This window comes from Schistocerca americana, chromosome 6, assembly GCF_021461395.2.
Source record: "Schistocerca americana isolate TAMUIC-IGC-003095 chromosome 6, iqSchAmer2.1, whole genome shotgun sequence".
NCBI classification, from domain to species: Eukaryota; Metazoa; Arthropoda; class Insecta; order Orthoptera; family Acrididae; genus Schistocerca; species Schistocerca americana.
This window is the reverse complement of record NC_060124.1, coordinates 222,527,780-222,548,645: the sequence shown is the minus strand read 5'-3', so window position 1 is coordinate 222,548,645 and position 20,866 is coordinate 222,527,780. Positions and strand designations below refer to the sequence as shown.

Sequence of the window (20,866 nt, the reverse complement as noted above, 5' to 3'; positions counted from 1 at the left end):
AGGACGATGTAGAGAAGTAATAAACCACTGTTATACGCCTTCGTATTCGAGAGGCCCTACCACAGCCTATTTTCCACCGCCATTCCGCTGATGCTCTCGAAGTATCGACAGATACGCGCTGGCTCCGCACATTGACAATATTTCTATCGAGGTATTCCACTAACAGTATATAACAACGCGCGAATATGATGACCAGGTGCTTCGTCACACAGTTTCAATACCGTGTATGCTCCGCAGCTAAGTGTGAAAGTTGTGCAAATCTTCCCAAAAATCTTTTATTTAAAAAGGCGGCGGGGAATGTCCGAAATACCACGGCCAAGCGTGCCAGTAAAGCGGAGGACCTACCCGTTGCCCGTAACTTACATGGTAAGCGTTACGGCGGCGTTCTTAGCGTCCATACTTATAATATTTCTATTTGCTTTCTACAAAAATTTCAAAGTAAATCTTGACAAGCTTCGTGTCGCTACGCTCATTCTTTGAAAAGTTTCACCTGCCGACATAAAAGAAAATCCCTCCATTACAATGAGCATAATGCCCTGAAAACCTCTGTAGGGGAAAAAGTTACACGTATTAAACACATAGGATGAAATTTCATTTCCCTATCACTTTTCGAAAACTTGTACCGGTGTCCTGGAAGTTAATGAACCTCGTATACATCTAGTGACTACTGATCTCACTGATTCTTGAAGAAATTGTTTACAGTCTTTTGCAGTGTGTAAAAGAACACTAAGTACACTGTTTTTCCCCTAATATCGACATGTGGAATAATGTGGGGAAACAATAATTTATTGTATCTAATCGCTTTCAGTGTAGCTATTATTAACTGCGTGAAAATCGCTTCCCTTTTCTGAAATTCGGGGACATGGTATCCTGCTGTACGAACTATTTAGCGGCTAACTGGTCTTTAACTCGAGCCTGCGCTTTTCAGAGCCTAGTAAACCGATATGCCATTCCACAACGTCCCCAATCCTGCGATAACAGTACTTTTTTATTGAGTTTATGGAACTTGATACACATGAATGGGTGTAAACTAAATTCTATCTGTCAAAATTATTCCCTCTTGGGTACACAGGGAGATCCAAAACACAGTTTTGGGATCGAAATCTACTTTCATCAGCCCCTGATCCTCTCCATGACGGAATTCAGGAACAATTTTCACATAATGAAAGTAGTAATCATGATGACAGTTTTAGTAAGCGGATAATTATTAGAACACCACTACCGCCCAAGCTGTGGATCGAAACTCAGCCAGGTCGCAGAAACACAGCGCTGGAATTCGCAGCAACACTATCACGCGAAGACATTCCTTACGTAAAAGACTGCGTCCTTGACTGTTACACTATCATTGAATCCACTGTGGTGATATGAAGGCAAAAATACTACCACTACTACTAAAACAAACTTCTTGCAGTGTCGCTTGGGAAAGGAGCAAAGCCAAGAGGTGATGCGAGTTGTAAGAATGCATGTATTACAGGAAGTTGTTAAGGAGCAGATGAATGACGCCACATAGTTTTGTCCAGTAGACGAACTGTCTCCAATATGGAGAAACCAATTTACGACTTCCTTATTAGAGGGACGCAGAGTCCACAATTCGGTTACAAGAAAGTAAATTCAATTCACACGTTATCTAAATTTCAAAAATTTTTAAAACCATAGTGATGCACACAGAGCCTGATGCCATAAAAAGTTTGTACTGAAGACAGAAACTGATGACTGTTAACGTGTGGAACTTCACAGCCAGCCTTTTCGCATTCTGAAAGACCCAGTGAAACAACGAATCATGTAGAGCGTATGCGATTGTGTGGCAGTAATGGTAAGCAGAGATTGCAATTTAATTTTCCATCAAATAATGCCAGCATTGAATGGAACGTAGTTGCCAACATGGGAAAATGTGATAGGTGAAACCAGTACAAATTAGACAGACAGGAAATGTACGGACAGACAACTATGCGCGTGACCGACCATTGTTTACAACAAACATGTATTGCAAAAGTTGAGTAAGTTGATGATGTGCGTATTATAACAGGAGGGACAAGACGATGAGCGGAGTGCGAGTGTAATTCCAGTATCTAGTGGCATAGTGCACACAATAAGTAACCCATGGAGGATATGGTTAGATCTGTTATGCTATTAGACAGATATTTCTGGAGTATTATGAATAATACAAAGGAACACCAACCTCACAAAAATTCACAGCTTGTGTTGCACAGAACTGGACGTCACGGTTAGCAAGTTAATTCTGAGAAAACTTGTCTTATCTACGGAATTTTGTTAAGTATCGTGACAAAATAAACACGTCATGTGCGCGAACGAAACGACGAAGTTTCAAAAAGTGTACACTACATTATAATTTTGAGAAAAACAGACGGGTGGATTCGCATGCGAATAAATGTTGTAGAAGTGTGCAAATGGTATTGCCAAACCAAAGTGCAAAGTCTATGCTTAATTACTGTGCAGCTGGCCCCCTCGCCAGCTCTGTAGTCCGCTCTGTCGGTTTCTGAAACTGTGGTATCACGCGTATCCACACCATCCACAATGGAAACCGAAATCACTGTTTACAGTTTCCGTATGTCTTTTTGCGAAACCGGAAATTGCGTTCGATCAAACGGAAAAACAAATGTGATGTCTATTTCGGTTACGGAAAATGCAGCTTCGTACCTACGTAACTGTGGAGTTGCTTTAGAAACGGAAATGCTGTCTATGAGCGTTCTAACACAGCTTCTTCACCTAAAACAAAAATTTCACTGCTTGCCAATGAAATGAAATTTCCTCACGAATAAGAACAACCAGTCGGATCAGAAATGAGAAACCTAATTTGGAAAGAAATTCCCCACAAAAGGTGAACGTCAGGCTTCGAGTGCCTGCCCAGAACAGTCTTGACCTGTCACACCTCTGGATGACTTGATTCACCACAGTTTTATTTGCAAGCAAATCGTCTACAAATTTTCTACAGTGGTGTGTCTGTCACTATCAAACGTTACGACTATCGGTATGGTGCTTTCCTTCATTATCATCACTTTCATAACCCCATGCTGTCTCCATGTGGGAAGAGAATGGCAACAGTTACGATGCTCGTCATCTGCATCAGATATTTTACTTTATTTAAACACAGTGTGTTTTTTAATTCGATTAAATTATGAGTTAAACAGGTTTGACGAATACGAGATAGTAATATGAAGGCTACAGTAGTCGCCACCACGTTATTCGTGGCGTTCTTGTGACTGACGGTAGTACTGTAATTAGGACGGCGCCAAACGATGTTCATTACATTGGTCGATCTTCGGTAGCCTGCCCCTCACAAAAGACGACATGTCAGGGTACTGAACATGTGTGTTGCGCCATTAGGGTTTGTACTACTGGGCTGGTCACAAGGCGTCGTGAAAGCTGGAGCTGAGTCTGGACGATTCGGCTGTTGTTATTGTTGGTACATAATCAAAATAAAGTAAGCAAGCCTTGATTCACAGGGAGGATAAAGAAGCTAGAAGCTATACAGGATTTGATTCACAGGGAGGATAAAGAAGCTAGAAGCTATACAGGGTAGGACAAACGTGTCAGGTAAGATTTTGAGATCATAAATGGTGATACTGAAGGTACGTTGTAGGCCGCAGTGTGTTTTGATAGGAAGGGAAGTGACGGTTATGTCAGCATGAATGCGATAGCGGCCTATGTTTGGAGACATTGGGAGTTAGCAGTGAACTAGGTCTGCACCATCCGCAGATGCTATCTACCTTCTTTGCAGGCACCCTTGGTGCCTTGCCTCCCATATTTCTTCACGTACTGTTACTTTAAGGGCAAAGAAGAACAGTAAGATTCTATGATGTGACCACCCACCTCCATTCAAAAATAATTTTCTTATCCGGGGCATTGTGGGAAACCGCCTGTGATTATTTCGCAGTTGCATGCGATTTCTTCGCAGACGTAACGAATCCCGTCGCACAGGACACAACGGAACTTAAGACTAGCAGCACCTGCCGTACTTTCTAAAAGGAAAGAATAAATGAAGGAAAGACTTATCATGCAAGAAACAGAAAGGCAAGGATAAGAACTGCTGGGAAAGACATGCTCGTAAAAATATTCAGCAGCTAATACGTATAAATGACAAAATATCTACGGAATGTTTCATGCGCTGCAACATTCAAAACACCCGTCTACCAACTTCCTGGTCGCAGACCTCCGAAAAGTCAAATTCCCAGCATCAGCCTTCTTTCGTGATGAGCGTAGTTTTATAATGAAAGAGAAGTACGATGTGTAGGAAAACAAATACTGTATAAACAAACTTTATGCCTATGCTTTGAAATGAATTTCATACATGCAATCAAAGAAATTTAACTTTACTACTGTATGACATTCAACTAACAAGACTGCAATTCAGAGTAAAACGACTAACAAATTTAAAATAGTAATAAAATGCATGCTAATAAATAGTATCGTACTGGTAACAAACTTTGGTGCCAATATTTTTGTCTATCACAAACTACATAGCCTGAATTCTGAGAAAAGTTTTTCAAATTTAGACTGGATACCAGTGACTATTACTCATGTCACACTGATGGCAATAGCATAAACGCCTGACGAATTTCACTCTTTAGTAAACGTTCCTCTTTTTCAACACCCGTGTCACCTCCATACTTTCCTTTAGGTTTATTTTCAGGTCTTTGCTCCTGACAAGAGCGACATATCTGGAACGACTGCATGTTTGAATACATCCTTTTCGACTTGGGGTCGGGGTAATCTCGGATCCGAAGAAGAAGACGTGTTTCTCTCGTGTCTAACATATCCTTGCGAAAGATGGGCTCTGATCAATGAAGACCTTTCTTTAACAGCGAATATTTGACACAAAATTAGGGCGTATAATCAAGTGTGTTTGCACCTAAACAAACCGCAAAGCGTTTGCTCACAAAATTACTGTTACGTCAGTGACACACTTAAGCACTCATACTACAGCATCGATATGCGTCAGCAGGTTCCAAAACCGGCGAACTACAAGTACTAGTGGGGATTTAAACCTGTGTTCTTGAAAGAGGTAGCTGCAATGTCATCATCCTTCAGAGAAAAGTGAAATAATCCATAAGTTGGACCTATAGAAAATAAATGAAGTCTCATTGGAACACATTGCACTGACTGCGTTTTACATCTCTCTCTGCTATCCACGTCACTAATTCACTCTTTTTGTTCGTAGTGAAGGAATGAGTAGTAATACATACATCCCACGGTAGACTGAATTCCTCTGCATATTACACACATGATAATTTGGCCTTGATATATGCAGCGACTGACCTTTGATGCACGAACTCAGAATGGCCACTGCTGGTGCGCTGGGGCTATTTTAAAAGCCGTTCTTAAAACTTTGCGTTCGTGCGAATTATGGCATCTGCTAGATTACTTGCACAAAACCATTAGGTACCCGATCTATCTCTGACTATATACACAATATTTCGTAATAATGCGAATCCACACGTCACTAGAACAGCAGTACAAGACTCACATTATTATGAATAAATCCTCCATGGATTTCACAATGAAAACGAGGCACTGCGTGGGGCACAGTAGAAAAAATACCTCAATGGACACCTTGATTTGTAGATTCCAAACGTTGAATAGGTACACGGCGCAAGTACTAGGGATTACAGCGTCGTAACTTGTGAATATTAGCGTATTTTTGGGCCTCGCACCTGCTAGAAGAAGTAAATCGAGATGTTACTCCGGATAATACCGGGCAGAGGCTGCAGCAAACGAAACACTTCATGGATAGCTGAACAAAGAACAGACAGACTAGCTACACGCACGCTGTAGAAAAGCCAGGGCGGTCTGGGTGTTGGGTGGTTGGTTGGTTGGTTTGTGGGACGCCTGCCACCGTGAAAGACTACGGGGACAAAAAGAAGCATCATACTTAAAACGAGTTTCTTTAAGGATTTGATTTAGTTTAGAACGTGTAAGTTTTGATTAATGTATTCTTCGCTCTTTGACAGAAGTGTATACTGGCAAACTGTAAGTGTTGTGTGTAACTAAAGCCTCTGTGTTCCAATCCGATGTTTTCGGGATCAAGTTTTACTTCAGATTTCAAGTCGGGCGACTGTGCCACGCCGGCCGAGTAACTGTACGCTTAGAAACAGCGCAAGCCCAGCAATCCGCCGTGGTGCGGCTGTCAACTCCCATTCGTGGTAGCCGCGGCCGCGGCGGCTCCTATTCCCGGCGTGATGAATATACATGAAGTTGCGCGCCGCGCTACACGCCGGCCGTCAGATCGATAGTCGCGCAAGCACGGTCACCCGTCAGCGCGTGAGGCACTGCCACGTGGTCACGCCGGGCCATAGTAACGAGACTATTGAGCAGGACGCCTGCCGCAACCACACGCAGCATGAAAAGGCCGTCGTTCCAGTATCTCGCGCAGCTTTTGGTGCCACTATGGCTGAATAAAAGTTTTGGATACAGCACCATGCATCCGGTACTGGCCGACAGACGGCGCCATTTGTGAAATTACATACGCCACAGCACATGTTGCTGATGCTTGTCAACGTGTTAGGCTGCTCGTAGAGTCGTCCGCTTTGGGATAGCTAGAGCCGTCAATGCGAGATGCTACCTGAACACGTCGGCAATACAGATTAACATACATTTCTTCCGATCTACCACGTAAATACAGTGTGCGGCCAAAGACGCAAAATAACGACCGCTCGCTGCTATTTAGTGCTAGGCAACATGCAACGTATATCTATGACAAAACACCAACGTGACTATTTGCATTGCTAAGAAAACATTTTTTTGTGACGTGTTAAGGGTTTTACTATCTCGCACTGTGTTCTTATACAGCGAAATGCTTCGTCAAAATCCATCAACTCAGTGGCAGTGGCACCTACAGGCGTGATTTTGCTCTCCGTCCCTGTGGAATCCCATGGAAAACAACAAGCATAAATTTTCTGACCATGGGAAGGAACGAATCAGTATTTGTTTGGACTTGAATGGATTCTAATTTGAAGACAGCTGCCAGTCATGAAAGCCATTTGGCTAGAACACAAATTAGCTACATCAGCTTCGTTTTGAGTCATAGCTCATGCACAACGTTTTCCGCCAGGAGTAAAGAGCTCGTAGAATGGTACTGAGCTGGTCAACTTTTATGCAATTTATAAAACTGTCAGGCCACATTCATCGGAAAATAGTTGCGCATTAATAACCCACGACAAATAATTTCTTAGTCATGTAAGGAGTTTGTTCCCTGTTCGCAGGTTTTTGCACTGTCTACATAAGTAATCTACACGGTCTCTGCGTAGCCAATAATACTATCACGAAACTCCAAGAGAGCACCACAGCATATTTTACCTTATTACAACGGAGCAGCCAGGGTCAGATAGGCGTGGAAGCAATAACAATTAATCCCGGAGCAGTGGCGTTAGATGCTTTTTTCCGATTAATGTGAAAATTGCTCGCTGCCGGGAAAATCGTTAAGATATAGGCGACAGCAGAAGCCTGAATAGCAATAAGGAAACTCATACTGCACAATGTGAGATGTCAGTGACATAGCATCAGCGCCTATTTAGTTAGCAGAACCCAAGCAGGAATTTCCAAGCACTCACTGAGTCTTCACTTCTAAATGCAGGAGAAAACATCACTCAATTACATGATGCGCAAGTACAGCTAAATCCCTTTTTTACGACCATCTTCCTTGATACAGGAACACAGCGAGTAGTTTGGTTAACGTCCAAAGTACGAAACAACCCCAAACTCATGTCGACATCCACAAGGTTCGATCGAAGAGACTTGCAAGTTCATAAGCGATGTACATTTGCAGAAACGAATTACGTGCGACGCTGATCTGTGTAGTAATACATCGATGACGTCAGCCTAACAGAACAGAACCACCATTTTACAATATACGAGTGATAATGTGTATTAATGTAAGACCATGCAGCACTGAGACCGATTTTCACTAATGGTCCCAGTGAACAGATGGAGACACTGACCTGCGATAGCTCGGCTTACTACAATCAGGAGAGAGATTTAGGAATAAGGAAGAAAGGTATAGGTTCCGTGCATTGGAGCGGTAATTGGGGGACTGCAACTGCATATACACTACCTGGTCAAAGTCTCCGTACACCTATTAGCGGACCACTTGAACGGTGTGTCCATCCTTTATGACTGCCTGAACTCTGCTGGGGACGTCTTCAATGAGGCGTCTGAATGTATGTGGAGGAATGGCAGCTCATTCTTTCTCAAAAGCGAAATCGGAGAAGGTAGTAATGTTGGATGCTGGAGTCTGGTGTGAAGTGGACGTTCTAACTCATCCCATCTGTGTTCCAGTGAGTTCAAGTCGGGGTTCTACGCATCCCAGTCCATTTCAGGAATACTGTTGTCCATATACCACTATGCCTCACAGATGTTGCTTCACGGCAGGCACCTTGTGCTGTTAGAAAAAAATCTCGTCTCCGAATGGTTACTCTACTGTACACAGTGCAGTAAAATGTGTTCATTTCCTTCCGATTTAGAGTTTTCTTAAGCTGAATAACATGACCACACACTAACCACGAGAGACACCCCATGCCATAAGTTCATCTCCAACGTACACCACCGTTGGCACTGCACATGGTGATATGTAACGTTTTCCACATATTCGTCATACCCAAACCCTTCGATAGATTTCGATAGGGTACAGCGGGATTTATCGCTCCAAGTTACTTTTTTCTAGTCATCCATTGCCCAGTGGAGTCTCTCGTTACACCTCCTCAAACGTCTCTTTGCACAAATTACAAAACTGCGTGGGTTAAGCCGGCCGCGGTGGCCGTGCGGTTCTGGCGCTGCAGTCCGGAACCGCGGGACTGCTACGGTCGCAGGTTCGAATCCTGCCTCGGGTATGGGTGTGTGTGATGTCCTTAGGTTAGTTAGGTTTAAGTAGTTCTAAGTTCTAGGGGACTTATGACCTAAGATGTTGAGTCCCATAGTGCTCAGAGCCATTTGAACCATTTTGCGTGGGTTATGAGGAGCTGGCGGTCCACTGCACCACATTCTTTTTACCTCCCTAAATACCGTCACTCTGGTAGCACTTTGGAACTCACCAATGATTCCTCCCGTTGATTTCATGCTCACACTCTCACATCCTCCTCCGCAACGTTCGACATTACTTGTCCGTTCCTTCACATTTCAACTTCAAAATCGCATCACTACTAGTGACGTCAAGCCCACGTTCGGAGTCACTGAGATCTTTTGACCGACACATTCTGTTGTTACATCTTCGTTACGCACAATGCAAGAATGTCCGCTTGCTCTTACAATGGCGGGTCCGACTCGCGCCACATCTGAGGTCATTTCCGCGTTATATACGGATGTGCGGGCGGGTACGAGTGATCCAAGTAGTTTAACATTCGGACATTCGGTGACTTAAAGTGATAGCGCTGGAGGGAGCTACACTGGAATAATGTGATGATTTGTAGAAGAAGGGGAAGAGGGGAGGGATTATAAAGAAATGGGCTAAATACTGTTACGTTCAAGAGTGTCACTATGATGCAGATACTAGTGGCATGAAAAATTCATAAAGCTATCATGAATGTAAAAAAATTCATCATTTAGCACGACAATGTGTTAACATAAGTATCATTACAATGCCTGTACTTGCTGTCGTCGTCGTCGTCGTCTTCCTTTCGATGATCAGGCTACTGACTGATCCGAAATCACCAACAGAATCATTCCCATCTTTTCTGAGGTCTTCCATTATCTCTTTTCCCGTTCGGCTTTGGTTTCAGAATTTTCTGCTGAATTCTATGATTTGCCATTCACATGAATTGTTCATCTCCTATTTTCACGATAGTTTTGGATTTTTCATTCACTTTGGAGATATGTAAGACCGTTCCTCCTCTTCGGAACCCTAGTGTCTCCTGTGCAAATTTCGTTGTTCTATTTTTGTCGTAACTCAGTTTTTTCCCATGGCATGCCCTTACTTCATTGAATTTTTTGATGGTCTCTTTTTGGCCTTTATTCCCTGAAGTTTTGCTAAGGGTAACACTGACAATGGGTGTATCGTATTTTCAGTATCACACCCTCAGTAACAGTTTCGCAAGATTGTTCTGGAGGTAAACTATCTAACACAATTTTTGATCAGACTGGATACTTTCCTCAGAACACCATTATTTGCGTTTGTGTATTTTTATAAAGACTTTTCATTACCTCTATAGGTGATATGCCAGAATGGATATCTATTCGGACATATCTTCCATATGCTATCATGGCTAAGGCCTTCTCAAGATCAAAATGATTCAAATGGCTCTGAGCACTATGGGACTCAACATCTGAGGTTATCAGTCCCCTAGAACTTACAACTACTTAAGCTTAACTAACCTACGGACATCACACATCCATGCCCGAGGCAGGATTCGAACCTGCGACAATAGCGGTCATGCGGTTCCAAACTGAAGCACCTAGAACCGCACGGCCACACCGGCCGGCCTTCTCAAGATCTTTTAAGGTCATGTTTCAATCCATTTTGTTCCCCAGGAATAAATGTTCTGTGATATTTTTCATGCGGTTATAGACTATGTTTGAATACAGTTTGTAACCAGGGTTTATAAGGTTGACGCCATGATAGTTTTTACAGTCACTGCGTTTCCCTTTCTTGCAGAGGGAGATTACTTCCATGTTATACCAATAGTGTGCGATCTTGGGATTCCTACCAGTTTCATTTATTAATTGTAGAAGTCTTGCCCAGTGATAAGCATCCTTGCTTTTATTCTGTTAGCAATATAACTGGTCAGATATAGGTGTCTGTTATCACAACCATGAAGTGTACTTATTTCTGTTCCTCCCTTTCGAGGTAGGAAGTGACACGTAGTAAACACAGCAAGATAGCCTAGTTAATTATGACGCTTGTTCGACGAAACGGGTGGAAAATAAGGACTGTGAAACATTAAATGTCATTCTTTTAAGAAAGGTTCCGGTGTACGTTTCTGTAAAACTGATTGCTCATTTCCTTGTTATTTCCATTTCTTACGTTATTATAGCTGTTGCTACAATTTTCCTATTTTTGACAAAAACTCAGCGACACCATGACAAGGATAACACCAAGGACCACCAGGGACAGAAACTCAAGTGCCTAGTATAGTACTATCGAAAGACCGTCAAGACATGTACGAATGAAACAGCGAGGCCGTAAAAAATCTATTAAGGATGCATATGAATTTAAGAAAAATCGGCCAAAAATTATAATTCAAAAAAGAGATGGAAGCAGATGACAGAACAACAGGCATATATTTAGGCTGGCTTAAAAGAAAAAGAATGCAGCTATCTCTTTGTACCTGAAAGTGATTATCGTCAATGAAACTACATTAATGTGCACGGCCAGTATCAGGACGCATAATAACCAACAAATCAATGAACCGTTATCAACCATTCTCCTTACGCTTTTGACAGTGAGACGGTGGTCGTGAAATGCAGTCTCAGGCACAGAAAAGACGATTATGCTTGGAGAGTCACTACAATCCCGTGGGAAGTTAGAGCGACAGAGACGGCGTGGGAGCAAGGAGAGAGAAGAGATGATGCGCAGCAAGGAGGAGAGTTGACAGCGAGGGTCACGACTTACCTGGGTAGGCAGCTGCCGCGTCGTAATAGTCGCCGCCGCCCTCCTCGTAGTCCTCATAGCCGCTGTACCTGAAAAAACGCCAACACTCACCGCTAGCCTAGGCACTCGCTCTCCGCCGCACCTAGTGCAGCGGGTTCTACACATGTAAGCAGTCACTGCCCAATACCCCACCAGAATAAGCGACGACCGACGTCGCTCCCCAACGCGTACACTATTTAGTATCGAATGAAATAAAAGAAATTAGACCTTCGCTTTGATTTTTTCTGTACTTGTACTAGCAATTTAAACAGAAAATTTTAGTACAGGCATCCAGATTCTGATTCCTGTCCACGTAGTAACAATGAAGAACCTGATTTCGGAACGTACCGTAGCTGCAGCAAACGAAGGCTTCATGAACATGCCCGTTTTATAGTCTGTATTGGCAATTAAAATGTATTGCCCAATTGTTTTCAGAGTAACGTTGTTTTCTGAAACTTCCTGGCAGATTAAAACTGTGTGCCGGACCGAGACTCGAACTCGGGACCTTTGCCTTTCGCGGGCAAGTGCTCTACCAACTGAGATACCCAAGCACGACTCACAACCTGTTCTCGCAGCTTTACTTCTGCCAGTACCTCGTCTCCTACCTTCCAAACTTTACAGAAGCTCTTCTGCGAACCTTGCAGAACTACCACTCCTGAAAGAAAGGATATTGCGGAGACATGGCTTAGCCACACCCTGGGAGATGTTTCCAGAATGAGATTTTCACTCTGCAGCGAAGTGTGCGCTGATATGAAACTTCCTGGCAGATTAAAACTGTGTGCCTGACCGAGACTCGAACTCGGGACATTTTCCTTTCGCGGGCTACCGCTCTACCAACTGAGCTACCCAAGCACGACTCACGACCCGTCCTCACAGCTTTACTTCTGCCAGTACCTCGTCTAGTTTGGAAGGTAGGAGACGAGGTACTGGCAGAAGTAAAGCTGTGAGGACGGGTCGTGAGTCGTGCTTGGGTAGCTCAGTTGGTAGAGCGCTTGCCCGCGAAAGACAAAGGTCCCGAGTTCGAGTCTCGGTCCGGCACACAGTTTTAATCTGCCAGGAAGTTTCATATCAGCGCACACTCCGCTGCAGAGTGAAAATCTCATTCTGGAAACGTTGTTTTCTCTTTCTCAACGAGCACAAATTGAGTAGCTGTACACCTTTCTACCTCTAACACTTTAAGCAAAGTGGGAAAAAAGAATAATAAGCATGACACGTATCTATTTTAAGTGTACTCTTTACCTTTCTGGCGTATTCACACTAGTCTGAAGGAACGACCATCCTTAATTGAGATGATTCTCTTCTTACATGGCAGAATGCCGGCTGTGCTTAACTTTTTAAAAAAAATACTTTATGGCAGACCGAAAATCGAACACCAACATTTCCCTTTAACGGACACAGCACTTTCGATTAGTCAATCAAGCACACACTGCTAACTGCCCCAAGGCTTGAAACAGACGCAGTAATTGTTAGGAAAACATGGCGAGGAGGCAGAGTTGACGCTTCGAGAACATCTGTGAAATTTAGTCCAACAGATCGACAGGAAAAGCACGGTCTGCAAAGAGCACAGTCCTGATTCAAGTCCACGTACCGGAAGGAGCTTTATCATAAATGATCAATCTTAAAACTTCATTACTGGAGAATCTTCCGCAAAATCACAATATTTTTTTGTAGGAACCACAAGAGAAAACTTTATTTCCTTTACAAAATAAAGAAATCAATATTACTGAGGTTATGGCCAATTTAATTACTGGAAATCTTCGAACATTATTAACAAAATCTGTAAATCTTAAAACATAAATTATATGTACTGCTGGTAATGGATTTCTTAATATTGTTTGGTGACGATAAATTACTTAACTTTTCGGGCAGTGACTATTATCTATTATTGGCAGTTTTAGATTATTAACCATATTAAACACAGATTAAAACAAATGGAAAAGGGAGCATGTGACAGCTTTACGTGGAATGTTAGGTTTTAAACTTTATATGAAGACATTACAAATTAGTTTAGAATATATTATTACATTACTGAACAGGTATCATACATTTATTCATACGATATTTAGTAAAACTTATGGTAATGCATGTCATTAAGGCGAGTAAGATATGATAGCACTACTTTTATGATTTTTTATCAAATAATGAACTAAACTTGAAACAAACTGTAGACAGACTGTGTGTGGCTAAATATTGCTTATACCAGGTGCTTATAATCGAAGTGACAGTGTTCCTAGTGCTACAGTGTGGGCTGTATACACCGAAGGACGCTGAAACATTACAGGTATGTTCAATAATCAGCCTTCTCGCAGAAAAAAAACTGATAGTGGTACCTTGTGCCACCAAGTGAAAATCTGCCCTGCAAGCAGTCGGAACGTGGTGCGAGTGCAAGAAAAAGGGAGGAACGATCAAACACATCGTACATGAGGTTCTGGCGCGTTAATTACGATATGATCACAAGTTACGAAACACGTTCACACTGTCTCCCAACTCAGCATCACGCTGCATCCTTGAAATGAAATGAGCGTACGGCATTGTTGGCCGGGACATGGCATGGTCGACAACTGCTCGCACCATGTCCAGTGTAATCAGTGATATGTAGTCGTATCTTATTCGTCATCATCCCTGATAAACATGATCTTAGAAATACCCGCAAAACTGTAAGTTAAATGGATTTAGGTCGAGGGCTCTGAAAGGCCACATATCTTGAAATAGCCTAGAAATGAAGCGGGCGTTACCGAAGGTTTCTCGAAGCATATCTTTCACCTCCCAAGTGACGTGTGATGGTGTCGCCCAATTTTGCAAGAAAATAGTGGTCTGGACAATGTTGCGTTCTGGAAAAGGTAGGATCACGTGTTGCACAAGGGGGTCCTTATAACGAGCGAATGTCACTTTACACATCAATACACCTTACAGGCCGCGAGACGTCATTTCCTCAAAGAAAAGCTGACCGAGAATGGGGGAGCTAGGGAAGTCACATCCCACAGTAACATCAGCTGAGTGCAGTGGAACTTTCTGCACACACGTGTCGCAGCAGAACCCCACATCCAACAGTTCTGTGCATTCAAGGCACCATGCAAAGTTCGTCCAAAGTACAAATACACTACTGGCCATTAAAATTTCTACACTACAAAGATGACGTGCTACAAACGCGAAATTTAACCGACAGGAAGAAGATGCTGTGATATGCAAATGATTAGCTTTTCAGAGCATTCACACAAGGTTGGCGCCGGTGGCGACACCTACAACGTGCTGACATGAGGAAAGTTTCCAACCGATTTCTCATACACAAACAGCAGTTGACCGGCGTTGCCTGGTGAAACGTTGTTGTAATGCCTCGTGTAAGGAGGAGGAATGCGTGCCATCGCGTTTCCGACTTTGATAAAGGTCGAATTGTAGCCTATCGCGAATGCGGTTTATCCTATCGCGACATTGCTGCTCGCGTTGGTCGACTTCCAATGACTGTTAGCAGAATATGAGATCGGTGGGTTCAGGAGGGTAATACGGAACGCCGTGCTGGATCCCAACGGCCTCGTATCACTAGCAGTTGAGATGGCAGGCATCTTATCCGCGTGGCTGTAACGGATCGTGCAGCCACGCCTCGATCCCTGAGACAACAGATGGGGACGTTTGCAAGACAACAACCATCTGCACGAACAGTTCGACGACGTTTCCAGCAGTATGGACTATCAGCTCGGAGACCATGGCTGCGGTTACCCTTGACGCTGCATCACAGACAGGAGCGCCTGCGATGGTGTACTCAACGACGAACCTGGGTGCACGAATGGCAAAACGTCCTTTTTTTTCGGATGAATCCAGGTTCTGTTTACAGCATCATGATGGTCGCATCCGTGTTTGGCGACATCGCGGTGAACGCACATTGGAAGCGTGTATTCGTCATCGCTGTACTGGCGTATCACCTGGCGTGATGGTATGGGGTGTCAATGGTGTCAATGGTTACACGTCTCGGTCACCTCTTGTTCGCTTTGACGGCACTTTGAACAGTGGACGTTACATTTCAGATGTGTTACGACCCGTGGTTCTACCTTTCATTCGATCCCGGCGAAACCCTACATTTCAGCAGGATAATGCACGACCGCATGTTGCAGGTCCTGTACGGGCCTTTATGGATACAGAAAATGTTCGACTGCTGCCCTGGCCAGCACATTCCCCAAATCTCTCACCAACTGAAAACGTATGGCCAATGGTGGCCGAGCAACTGGCTCGTCACAATACGCCAGTCACTACTCTTGATAAACTGTGGTATCGTGTTGAAGCTGCATGGGCAGCTGTACCTGTACACGCCTTCCAAGCCCTGTTTGACTCAATGCCCAGGCTTATCAAGGCCGTTATTACGGCCAGAGGTGGTTGTTCTGGATACTGATTTCTCAGGATCTATGCACCCAAATTGCGTGAAAATGTTATCACATGTCAGTTCTAGTATAATATATTCGTCCAATGAATACCCGTTTATCATCTGCATTTCTTCTTGGTGTAGCAATTTTAATGGCCAGTAGTGTATATTTCTAGCCATATGCCATCCATTTCCATGCGAAAAAAAAAAACTAAGGACAAAGTCATGGCAGTTTAGCCCATCACGGGGCTTCATTTGGTGCATTCTGAATCTTGAATGGATACCAATGGAAACTGTGCCGTAAAATCTTTTGAACTGTTGACTAGGGGAGAGAGAATTCCCTTGACACAGCTGGAACACTGGCTGCAGAATTTGAGGCATGTTCTGTACAGTCGACTATAACTACAGCACGTCATCAACTGTCGTTGGAATGCTCTGCCGCATCACCTAATTTACGTGTTGTTTCAAATTTCTTGATCACTTTCTTCACTGACGTGGGGCTACCTGGCAGATGTTTCTGCCTGCGATATCCCCGCAATGCAGTGCTGCTATTCTGATAAAACAGTTTTACCAGCGGTACACAGTCTTTCTTCTCAATAGTCACTGCGTTTCGTACAGAAAACTTCACCCTTCTTAATACTTTACACCACTCACTCCAAACAAGAAATCAACACACGTCGCCAGATGACAAACAATATACTAACGTAAAAACAGGGAACATTCCGCATTCTGGCTGCTAATAGCGACATATTTTCACTTGGTGGCACAAAGTGCAACTATTTTCTCAGCGCTCTCCGTGAGCGCACCGATTAATAAACGTAACTACGTTATTTCAGCGTCCCGCGATTTATACAGCTTGCACTTCAGCATTGGAACTCTGTCAGTTGAATTACAACTACCAGGTATTAATACGTACAGTTTTATCTTATCTATCATTGGGTACTATGTAATTTTCTTCCGTACTTTTTAAATCAGAACACAATGTAGTTACTGCTACTGTTAGATTATACTTCCTTTTTATGCAATATTCGAACAAGCATTTCAACTCTTCCAACAGTTTTCTTTAAGTTATGCAACGGTCTACTTTTTTAATCATTAGTAAGAATTTTCAGTGGAATTAAATTCATTGTCACTCGTGCAACTCGCTGTTATGTGTCAACTCTTACTACGTGGCCCTAAGTCCGAATGCTTCAGGAAAATCCAAATAAAAACATTTGAATTATTAAAAGACCTTCCCAGTAATTTTCTTTTCACTGGATAAGTAACTTTAGTTCTGTTTTTTACACGCTTTGATTAGATTTAACATGTAGATAGCTTAGACTGGTTAACAACATCAGTTGAAACATTTGTCGGCAATATATCGGCTACTACCGCAGGTTTCTGTGTGGCTGCCTGGAATCTGTTATCTTCGGCAGTAGCAAACCGTTTGCAGCAATGGACGTAATCGTTTATTTATTCTGCGACGTTTTTCCAGTGCATACTGATAATGCAGGAAAGGGATCCAAAAACTGATGTTGGGCGTCGCGGTGAACTACTTCGGAAGTATATTTTCACGTATATACCTCCCAAGCATTCAAACGAATCGATCGGTAGCCGCGCTGAAAGATAACCTCGTTGGAATCCTTTGTAGAGAATACATGTCCCGCTACCGCTGAATTTACATCATTCATGACTGTGGGACATCGTACACGCGACAGAACGAATCTGAGAAAGATTTTTACTTGGGCCCCTTTCACTTCAAAACCCGTAAGTGAATGACGAGCCGGTAAGTCTTTATTTCCGCAGAAATGAGGATTTGTGTTAGCGACCACGGCTACCCTAAATCCAGAGCTACTCATCCTCTGTTGGTCAACAATGTAAACTTAGTTCTAATGGCTGACCTCTCCTTTGCGTGTAGCGCAACCGTTGCTCAATGTTTTCCGTAGTAGTTCATTGTTACAAACAATACACTTCAGTTGATGTCTGCTAAGTACAAGAATATAAAGTGAGAAAGCACGTCACCTCACGTTGAGTTACGTCAGCACAGTCCATATCGCCATGGGCGTACGACATATGTCAACTGACTGAATACAATGGCATCACGTATTTCTTCCAAGAATTCCATTGACGGTAAGACGACGAACCAAAAAGCGAAAAAGGTGGAGCTTGTTTCCGCAATAGTGTTGACATTAAGACACGAACATCAGTTCAATATGACAAAATGTGTGTCACATTGCCTTGTTGAATAGAAGTCCTTGCATTCTCCTGGGATGGTTTGATGATACCTACACGACAACGACGAAATTGTAGTCTGAAACGGAGTTTCATCTTCGTGCGAGTGCAGTGTTTCAACACTGCACCATTTTACTCTTTGTGAAAGACAATACACGCAAAAATGCAAGGTGATACTATTATTTGTTTGAGAATTAAGCATTCCTGGTAGAGCTGACACCGATACACCTGTGTATTTGTAACTATCCTCCAAAAAGTGTTAGCCAGTATCTTTAAGATGGTTAAGGTTAGAGTCTCAACGACTTTAGAAAATGAAAGTGTTTTCACAGTGTCTCTCACTACAGTTCATTCGCTGTACGTGATGTGGCTTTTAAAACAACGATTAAAACCCTTCTTCGTGAGGGTCTAAATGTCAAAGACTTAGAAAGCTAATTTTCTTGTCATCCACAAATTTCTGTAACATTTTCCTTGCAGAAATGAAGTTCAGAACTGTCTGAGTTACCAAAATATGAATATCACAAATAAGAAACTAACATCTATATAAGTATACCAGAAAGTTTGTAATGCCAAGTTTTGGCGAAATGGCATCGATTCAGATTTCACCGCAAGCCGTTGGTGTGAAGTTATAGGGCTAACTTTATATGACTACTTGCACGTGACTAATTATCCCGTTTGAAATTACATCTCCAGCAGTCAGCTCTCGTATATTATAGTTCTATCGAATGCTCTAATGTGAAATAATATCCACGAATAGGAAATCGACAAGTAACAGTAGCGAGACCACAGAAATAAATTTACCTCGTAAACAAATACTGGGCAACTAAATGTCTGCAGTCCGTCTTTCAATTTGTACGTGATGCGATCCTCAGATGGGTGTCACAAACTTGGGAAGAGAGAGTTTTTTTTAGCACGTAGTAACTTGACTATGTTGCTCTGCAAGTCTGCTCGTTTCGGGATTACGATACAGATGTTGCGTCGAATTCAGTGGGAATGATCTACTCTTCTCATGACGATAGTTTAGCTTGAAACAGTTGTACTGTGAATAATGACCAGATAATATTTCATGATACCTCAATGGACGACCATACATCCAGTTTCAAAAGAACACTGTACTCTTATGTCCGTGGGTTGCTTCTGGAAACAGGCCACATGGCTAAATTCTCATAGTGTCCCAGCTTATTTCATTGTATAGATCGCAAACTTGTCAATGGCTTGATTCCATGCAATGCCCTCCCGATAACCGTTCATGCTGCCCCAGGTGAGTTTTATTCGTGGGGCATGTGAGACGCGTCAGAGCGATTTCTTGATATGAGAGAAGCGTCAAGTTGTCAATGTCCTAATCGAGTACAAACCACAACATACCAACAACTAAGTCACGCACCCTATGAAGCGGTGCAAGAATACGTGTATTAGAAACCATTTCGATTATTTCGTGACCAGACTCTGCTGGTTTAAGTTCTTCTGTACCATCATCTGACAGGGATCAACTTACGTTTCTTGTAGGCGTATGTTAATGGCATTGTGATTTCAATGTCCTTCAAGTAAGTCTTTCGAAGGCGGTCCAGTGAAGAAAGCCAACGTAGTATTCCTTAAATGCTACTAACATGCAGCAACTTCCAGTCTATCCTTGATGAAAATATTCTCATGTTACACTTCCACGAAACGTTAACAGCACGACGGATCACGGTCATTTCAGACTCGTAACACAGACTTACCTACAGTTGCACTGCAGCTACAGGCAACGTAAAGCTCAACAATCACGGAACACGTACCAAGAAAAAAGCATATTTTACCATATAAAGCCTAGGGAAAAATTTTGGCACAGTGTCTTGTTCAATGAACGTCATTGTACGTTACCACAACAATACTGTATTGGCATGCGAATCTTTTTTGTAACCAATAATGGAATCGTTTCAGTCGCATGCTGCGATAAAACGTCGAAGAAACACAAAGTTCACTGCTGAAGAAAGAAAAGTTCACACACAACACCTACATGCAGTATAAAACTATTGCTGTGCATACCACATCAAAACAAATGCATGCAACATCAAGTAAAATCATTGACACATATAAGGTTTCTGTCATAAGCCGTAGGTGCAATAACAGCTATCAGCCTAACACTGATGAAGGCTCTAATCTGACACCACATAAATCTCACGTACAGTAGTTGCAGGCAGTATTACTGCTGATGACACGAAGTCATTGGTTATGAAGTGGTGTTACGTAAGAAGGTCCAACGGATTACGGGACACAATGAGGTTACTAAAAGCAGTACTGACGTGAAGCATCGTCTCCTCCAGTGACAAAAATCACTCATTTGCAACGTGAAGCATCGTCTCCTCCGCTGATAAGAGTTTACTCGTTTGCACCACGTTTTGCAGGTCAACCTGCATAAATCGACTGCCTCGTATCTCAGTTTCACCTATCACAGTTGATGGTTCCTATTACCTTTCGTTAGAAACTAGGAGACAGGCTATAATGGTAGAAGTGAGTAATACGAATTACGTCCGTAACATTCACACCGTGCACTGGGAGGACACATTCCTCCTCCCCCTCTCCCCCCCCCCTTCCCCCAATAATCTAGAGTTCCTTATCGTTCCTGTGTACTACATGGAAAACAAAAATTCTGCAAGATTCCTTTTACCCCTGTAATTGGTGAAGTTGACATAGTTTCCATAGTTTTAAGCTTAACTTTCGACAGTTCTGTAAGAAGATTATATGCATCTAGA

The 20,866-nt window shown here is 42.8% G+C and overlaps 1 protein-coding gene across 1 annotated transcript in view; it reads right to left on the bottom strand.

The window, feature by feature from the left end:
* Nucleotides 1-20,866, bottom strand: part of LOC124620060 (KH domain-containing, RNA-binding, signal transduction-associated protein 3-like) — a 537,488-nt gene that overhangs the window by 6,880 nt on the left and 509,742 nt on the right. The window contains exons 6-7 of the mRNA XM_047146728.1: nucleotides 11,558-11,625; nucleotides 4,991-5,078 (exon numbers count right to left, since the gene is read on the bottom strand). Coding sequence (XP_047002684.1) covers nucleotides 4,991-5,078; nucleotides 11,558-11,625 — 156 coding nt within the window. The remainder of the gene's footprint in view (nucleotides 1-4,990; nucleotides 5,079-11,557; nucleotides 11,626-20,866) is intronic.